The sequence below is a fragment of the Gobio gobio genome, assembly GCF_949357685.1.
Source record: "Gobio gobio genome assembly, chromosome: 16".
NCBI classification, from domain to species: Eukaryota; Metazoa; Chordata; class Actinopteri; order Cypriniformes; family Gobionidae; genus Gobio; species Gobio gobio.
In genome coordinates this window covers 50,274,574-50,283,588 of record NC_137109.1, presented here as the reverse complement: position 1 = coordinate 50,283,588, position 9,015 = coordinate 50,274,574, and the positions used below count along the sequence as shown (strand labels likewise).

Genomic DNA, 9,015 nt, shown 5'->3' with positions numbered 1-9,015 from the left:
ATTTTTTTTACATGGAAAACTATATATCATTTTTTTTATTTACTTCTCAACTATACATTTATGTTGTGTTTTTGTGGGTATTTGGTAGTTTTTTACCTATTTACTGCACAAATACTTAACTATGTCATAAATTGGCTCATTAAAAATGATTTTTTAATGAAAAAATCACTTGAATGATGATCTTAAATAAATACAAATAGTTTTTGGACATTGCTCTATGTGTTAGGGATAGAATACCGCCATCTGTAGGTTTGTGGAAAAACTTTAGGAATTATAGTTAAAGAGAAAGAGAGAGAGCAATGACCACATTATCCACTAGAGGTCCAGAGGGAAGTTATGCAGAAGTTAAGCTGCCTTTCATCTTTCTTTTATTTGCCCTTTTCCATCTTTTTCTCATGATTGTTCCATGTTGCATTTGTGCTCTAGTATTTGTCCTTCATTTATGTATGGAATTTTTTCAGATTTATGCCAGTTTTGTTGATTTTATTTGCCAGTTTCTATAAAAATGCTCTCTGTTGCAGTCACACACGTGTGTGTGTGTGTGTGTGTGTGTGTGTGTGTGTGTGTGTGTGTGTGTGTGTGTGTGTGTGTGTGTGTGTGTGTGTGTGTGTGTGTGTGTGTGTGTGTGTGTTTGTGTGTGTGCGTGTGTGTATGAGACAGAAAGTTCGTTCCACTTTGTGTTTATGCTCTAGGACCAGATTTTGATATAAATGTAGACATTTTCAGATTTATACTGGATTTAGTTGATTTTTTTTTACAAACAAAGTGAAAAAAAAGCATTTTTTACATTTTCCCATTCATTGCCAAAATCCAGAAAAATGCTCCAGACACCTGTGTTTGTGTTTGTGTGTGTGTGTGTGTGTGTGTGTGTGTGAGTGAACATGATTGTTCCATATTGCATTTGTGCTCTAGTATTTGTACTTCATTTATGTATGAAAATCTTTCAGATTTATGCCAGTTTTGTTGATTTTATTTGCCAATTTCAATAAAAATACTCTCTGTTGCAATCACACACAATGTGTGTGTGTGTGTGTGTGTGTGTGTGTGTGTGTGTGTGTGTGTGTGTGTGTGTGTGTGTGTGTGTGTGTGTGTGTGTGTGTGTGTGTGTGTGTGTGTGTGTGTGTGTGTGTGTGTGTGTACGTGTGTGTGTACGTGTGTGTGTACGTGTGTGTGTATGAGACAGAAAGTTCGTTCTACTTTGTGTTTATGCTCTAGGACCAGACCTTGATATAAATGTGGAAATTGTCAGATTTATACTGGATTTAGTTAATTTTTTTTGACAAAAAAAAATTTTTTTTTTTTTTTTTTTACACTTTCCCATTCATTTTCAATGTGGGGTCAATCTGACCCCGAGGGACTTAAACGGTAAAATTTTTTACACACCTTTAGAACAACCAAATCAAGCCCAGATTTTGTGTGCATGTTTAGATTATTTAGGGAAAGTCACCGAGTCTCATGGCCCTGAGATGAAGGGAACACTTTTTAAAAATGGAGGAAAAGTCCAGTGGGGTCAGCTGGAGCCCAAGGGACGATTAAGGGTTAATTAATCATTCAATTGTTATTAGTTAAATGTGTAATAATGTGTTAATTCCCTAATAACATTATATTAACTAATAGTGTAAATTCATATGTTAATTACCACAATGGCATTTCAACCTCCAGATGTCTGCTTTAATGAATCATTAGCTAATGATTTGCAAAGATTATGTTATGACTTTACTTGTTGAGGCACATGACTGTTAACTAATTCAAAATTAATTCAATAATGTAAATATTATTATTATAAGTGCATTTAATAAAAATAACAAGCATGATTTCATCTCTTAAATGTTAGTGTGTGTTTTTGGTCATAATTTAGACTTTTTTCAATCTAATTTCAGCTTTTTATCTCATAATTAGGACTAGATTTTTGAGTCATAATTTTGACTTTAAATCCAAAATGTTTAAAGTCCTAATTTCAACTGTTCGTCTCACAATGACTTAGCATGTCATATTTCTGACTTATAAAATCATATTTTCAACATTTTATCTTATAATTATGACTTAGCATGTCATATTTTTGACTTTTTATCTAATAATGAGGATTTTTAAAATCATATTTTACACAACATCGTTTTCAACCACAATAAAAAACAAAATGCATTTCAGACACTATTCATATTGTATTCATATTGCATGTGCTCATAATAACATTGAAGCATGTTTGATAATCAGTCTCAGTTTTTCTTCTCAGAGTAAGTGTTGAGGCTTTGGGCTTTTGAAAATTCATTTTTTAATTCACAAATTACCATTTATAGGCTAAATCTTAACTAAAGAACTCATCATTTTTTAACCATAAACATTTTCCATTTCTGTTCCATAACTGTTTTCGTTCTGCCACAAAGCTAATATTTCATCAGGACTGATAGAAAACTGCACATAATAAAAATCAAATGTGAATAAATGTCAGATGATAATATTTCTGTCTCTCGTCCAAAGATAAGTATATACTGCTTAAATTGTATTGTGAAAAAGTATTGTGGGAGAGAATCTATAATTGATCTCTTTATTGTTCTTCATTTTTTTTTTTGCACGGCTATATCATATGCATACCACTTTTCAAACCACATTGGTTATATATATATATATATATATATATATATATATATATATATATATATATATCACACCAGTTGAAAACATGAGCAAAAATGAAGAAAAAAAGAAACAAAAAGTCAGTTTTGAGAAAAGATCTTACGACATTTGAGCACAGATGATATTGTATTATCTAATTTTGAAACTACATTTCCCATCATTCCAAGCGCGACGCCTGATGATGACGTTTTTGTCAACATGGCGGCCCACAGTAGCTGTCACACTGAAGTACACAATCTACTGTAGACTTGGCTTGTTTCTAAAAAACTGAATATGTGCTTATGAATGACGGTTTTATTTATTTTTTCTCGATGGGTAGAGATGTTCGATATGCAGTTTAAAGCCATAACATGGCTTCTCCGTTGAGGAATAAGCTGTTAGTGCGCTGATAGAGATGATGCACCTGCCTCTGTTTAGATCGCACGGGCTCTTTCTGCCCTTTATCAAACGCCTTCCTGATATTAAAGTGTGCCGCATTAAGCGCAGATGTACCGTCATCAGACACCGATGGATGAAGAGCACCAGACACTTCAGCTCGAACGCGTCTCAGAAGGTAAACTGTGTTGCTTTGACTTGCTTTTGCCCTCAGCAAAAAAAACATATGACGTAGTAGGATGTAACGGAGCGGTACACAAAGGTATTGCGCATTACAAACCGCGGTTTTGAAGTCACGGTTCAATATATTTTGGTTTACTGTGGAAGCTTGATTCCACCACAGAATAAAGCATTTAAAAAGATAATTGTGACTTTATTCTGACTACATAACTCGCGATTCTGACTTTATAACTCGCAATAATTACTTTATATCGCACAATTCTGACTTTATAACTCGCAATAATTACTTTATATCGCACAATTCTGACTTTATATCTCACAATTCTGTCTATATCTCACAATTCTGACTTTATATCACACAATTCTGACTTTATATCACACAATTCTGTCTATATCTCACAATTCTGACTTTATATCTCACAATTCTTACTTTATATCTCACAATTCTGACTTTATATCTCACAATTCGGACTATCACACACTTATGACTTCATAATTCACAAGTCTGACTGTATATCACACAAGTCTGACTGTATATCACACAATTCTGACTGTATATCACACAATTCTGACTGTATATCACACAATTCTGATTTTATATCACACAATTCTGACTGTATATCACACAATTCTGACTGTATATCACACAATTCTGATTTTATATCACACAATTCTGACTTTATCACACAATTCTGATTTTATATCACACAATTCTGACTTTATCACACAATTCTGATTTTATATCACACAATTCTGACTTTAAAACTCACAATTATGACTGTATATCACACAATTCTGACTGTATATCACACAATTCTGACTGTATATCACACAATTCTGACTGTATATCACACAATTATGACTGTATATCACACAATTCTGATTTTATATCACACAATTCTGACTGTATATCACACAATTCTGACTGTATATCACACAATTCTGATTTTATATCACACAATTCTGACTTTATCACACAATTCTGATTTTATATCACACAATTCTGACTTTAAAACTCACAATTATGACTGTATATCACACAATTCTGATTTTATATCACACAATTCTGACTGTATATCACACAATTATGACTGTATATCACACAATTCTGATTTTATATCACACAATTCTGATTTTATATCACACAATTCTGACTGTATATCACAATTCTGACTTTATAACTCACAATTATGACTGTATATCACACAATTATGACTGTATATCACACAATTCTGACTGTATATCACACAATTCTGATTTTATATCACACAATTCTGATTTTATATCACACAATTCTGACTTTATAACTCACAATTATGACTTTATATCACACAATTATGACTTTATAACTCGCAATTATGACTTTATATCACAATTCTGACTTTATAACTCGCAATTATGACTTTATAACTCACAATTCTGACTTTATATCACACAATTATGACTTTATATCACACAATTATGACTATATTTCACAATTATGACTTTATAACTCGCAAGTATGACTTCATATCACATAATTCTGACTTTATAACTCGCAATTCTGACTTTATATCACACAATTCTGACTTTATAACTTGCAATTCTGACTTTATATCACGCAATTCTGACTTTATATCACACAATTCTGACTTTATAACTCGCAATTATGACTTTATCTCAGAATTCTGACTTTATAACTCGCAATTATGACTTTATAACTCACAATTTTGACTTTATATTTCACAATTATGACTTTATATCTCACAATTCTGACTTTATAACTCGCAATTATGACTTTATAACTCACAATTTTGACTTTATATTTCACAATTATGACTTTATATCTCACAATTATGACTTTATATCTCACAATTCTGACTTTATAACTCGCAATTATGACTTTATATCACACAATTATGACTTTATATCTCACAATTATGACTTTATATCTCACAATTATGACTTTATAACTCACAATTATGACTTTAAGGGCGAAGCTCCTTAGTGATTTTGATGGATACTGAACTTGAGATCTTTGCTTGTTTCAGGAGAGTTTCGACATGTCCGAGTTTCCAGTGGAGAGAATTCGCAATTTCAGCATTATTGCCCACATTGATCATGGCAAGAGCACTTTAGCTGACAGACTGCTGGAGATCACAGGTGATGCTCTGTAAATCAACCATGACCGGAGATTCTGTTCTGTGAATTCTGTAAAATCTCTCGTTTTCTTGGGGATTGTTGTGTGCGCAGGTGCCATTGCAAAGACCGCGAGTAACAAGCAGGTGCTGGATAAACTGCAGGTGGAGAGAGAGAGAGGAATCACGGTTAAAGCTCAGACGGCCTCGCTCTTCTACCAGCTCGACGGACAGACGTACCTGCTCAATCTCATCGACACACCTGTGAGTGTGCCTTTCATGTGGTGTGTGATGGAGATGTTTGTGAATGTAAAAGGTTCATGTGGAGAAGACGCTGTTTTCTATTGCCAAAGCAAATCCACTTTGTTACTGTTTGTATCACTGCGTGTCAAGCGCTGAGATTCAGATATGATAATGAGCCAGTGTTGCTGCGCCGCTGGATTTTCAGCACCGCTTCAAAATCTTCACATGATCAGTAATATCACGACATTCACTTACACACTGTAAAAGCACAACAGCCAACGTCATTTTGAAATTATTTTCTGAAAGTCTTGACTAAGTTAAAGGGTGAAAATTCCAAAAATGAAAATTCTGTCATTAATGACTGACCCTCATGTGGTTGGACACCCGTCAGACCTCCGTTCATCTTCAGACACAAATGAAGATATTTTAGTGTAAATCTGATGCTCTGAAAGGCCTCCATTGGCTCAATGCACTTTACACTCTCAAGACCCCTAAAAGGCACTAAAGACGTCGTTACAAAGTCCATCTCACTACAGCGGCTCTACAATAACTTTATGAAGAGGCGAGAATAGTTTTTGTGCGCAAAAAAACCCTAAATAATGACTTATTTAGTGTTGACCGATTTCAAAACACGGCATCATGAAGCTTCGAAGCGTTATGAATCAGTGAGTCGATTCAGCGGTTTGGAGCGTTATGAATCAGTGAGTCGATTCAGCGGTTTGAATCGCCAAATTTCAGCAGTTTGACACGCGATCCGAATCATGAATCGACTCACTGATTCATAACGCTTCGAAGCTTCATGAGGCCGTGTTTTGAAATCGTCATCACTATATAAGTCGTTATTTAGGGTTTTTTTGCGCACAAAAACTATTCTCGCCGCTTCATAAAGTTATTTTAGAACCACTGTAGTGAGATGGACTTTGTAACGACGTCTTTAGTGTCTTTTAAGGGTCTTGAGAGTGTAAAGTGCATTGAGCCAATGGAGGCCTTTCAGAGCATCAGATTTACACTAAAATATCTTCATTTGTGTCTGAAGATGAACGGAGGTCTGACGGGTGTCCAACCACATGAGGGTCAGTCATTAATGACAGAATTTTCTTTTTTGGATGAACTAACCCTTTAAGTGCATGAAATCCTCCCTTAGCCTCTCATTATTCAGGACATGTAGGCCATAAGGTTAGGCTACGTTTCAGGCGATTACAAGCCCAGTCTAAGACAAGACAAGTCTGCAGCCCATACGTTCATATATATGTCGTAATATTACTTTTATGTAGTATAAACATCTGATTAATCTCATATAGGATGCATTTCGTTGAGTTAAAAACCCCGCAGAGCTTCATTACCAGTGATCATCTTCAGTTTCAGCGCGCAATCTCACACAGGGGAAGACAGGAGTTACAGGCCCTTTGTGTAATTTTATGCAAATATAAGTTGTTATATTATATTTATTTTGTATAAATATCTGATTGTTCTCATATATGATACGTTTAGTTGTTAATTTACCTTCTAAGTGCTTCAGTTTATGGTTGTTCATTCTCTTCGGCTTCAGCGCACACTCTCAAACAGAAATGCTATTTGATAGACCAATAGACTAATATTAAAGGGATCCCCTGGTGTTAAGACTTGTATGGCTTAATATAACATAAATGATGTCTCTTACTGAAAAATGTAGTAGAAAACCCATGAAAGATCAACGTTATTTAAAAAATACATTATATATTTTGGACAACGGGCGGCGCCATTTTGTTTGCGTTCTATGTCGATGACGTAGAATGGCTGCACTCGGCAATAAACTGGCGCTACCCGCAGCTATTTTTACCACAACACGACTCGAAAAATGTTTCTAAGTTAAACACAACCAATCAATTGCTTTGTAATTGCTTTTTAAAACACACTCAAACACGTGTGCACACAAACACTCTCTCTCACACACACATACACACTAGCGCTTTTATTGTTCTCGTATTATTTTCATCATCAGGTTTGATTAAAACCATTTCCTTATTGTCCGTGCAGAGGCTATTTCATGGCATGGCACATGCATTTTGATTCTTTATATGCAGCCTCAGTAATGCTGTCCAAGGACTTGTTTGCATTAGTATTTATGTATTTTATTTAAAAATAATTTTGGTAGGCAATATCATTTTTGGTAACATTTTACAAATAAGGTCTCATTTGTTTAAAACTAACACACAGAGAGCAATAACCTTTGTTAATGTTAGTAATAAAATGCTTGTGTTTATTAACAGTCCATTCACAGTGCATTACCCAATGTTAACAGACTTTGGATCGGAAAATGTTGAGATTAAAGCTGCACTATGTAACTTTTCCGTCCACTAGAGGTCGCCTGTTCAAAACAAAGGCGTAGTTTGATGACGGCACGTTCGAGCGCAGAATCTCGGGACATGTGGTCTTCACCTCAGCCGGTGGGAAAGAATCGGGACAGGACTCGGGCAGAAATCATGTGGATGTGATTATTAACGTTACTGTAGTCTGAAGCAGAAGCAGGAGCGAGTGTTGTGGAGCTGAGGAACCGCTGGAGCGATTGTTAATAAGATGAACACAACACACGCCTCACGAGGAGCAGGACTTTTATTATGACACAGTCGCCGGCTGGACTTTTATTATGCCACAGTCACCAAATTTCTAGGGGAAACACTGAGCATTTGCTTTCTGACCAATCACAGCAGAGCAGCTCTCAGAGAGGCGGGGTTTAGAGAGACTGAATCTTCAAATGAAGCGTTTCAGACACTGAGAGAAAAGAGCTGATGCTGCAGAGGACATTATGAGAGAATGAAAGTGTTTTTGCCCTTGGATGCATGAGCACCTGTTGTAGGAGACTCAAAACAACACTGATGTTTAACCAACTTATCTGTATAATTGAAGTGATTTTAATATTTTCCCAGGGTCATGTTGACTTCAGCTATGAAGTGTCACGGTCCATATCCGCTTGCCAAGGAGTTCTGCTCATTGTAGATGCAAATCAGGTAAAACACTTGACACTTTCTTATATTTAATGATTTGCAAAAGATTAAACACAGTAGAAAAGTTGTATTTTATTTATTTAATTTAGTTTCAGAACATATGCAGGTAACACTTAATTTTAAGGTGACATAGTTACACATTACTACATGTACTTACTATAGTAATCACAGTAAATTATGCATGATTACAAGTAACTAACCCTAACCGTAACTACAGAGTAAGTTAATATTTCTCAGTACTTATTTAAGTACAATGTAACTACATCACCTTAAAATAAAGGGTTACACTTTGTTATTGTGTCATTGTTACAGTTTAATTATATGTTTAAGTACTGAGTAATATTATTTAAAGGATTATTTCACTTTTAAATAAACTTTTGCTGATTATTTACTCACCCCCATGTCATCCAAGATGTCCATGTCTTTCTTTCTGCAGTCGAAAAGAAATGAAGGTTTTGGATGAAAACATTCCAGGGGTTTCC

At 34.9% G+C, this 9,015-nt stretch overlaps 1 protein-coding gene across 1 annotated transcript in view; it reads left to right on the top strand.

Moving 5' to 3' along the window:
- The first annotated feature begins 2,811 nt into the window (after positions 1-2,811).
- The window catches only part of guf1 (GTP binding elongation factor GUF1), a 32,702-nt gene continuing 26,498 nt past the window's right edge, over positions 2,812-9,015 (top strand). Inside the window, exons 1-4 of the mRNA XM_079839524.1 lie at positions 2,812-3,187; positions 5,220-5,331; positions 5,422-5,570; positions 8,456-8,536. Coding sequence (XP_079695650.1) covers positions 3,029-3,187; positions 5,220-5,331; positions 5,422-5,570; positions 8,456-8,536 — 501 coding nt within the window. The 5' untranslated portion in view covers positions 2,812-3,028. The remainder of the gene's footprint in view (positions 3,188-5,219; positions 5,332-5,421; positions 5,571-8,455; positions 8,537-9,015) is intronic.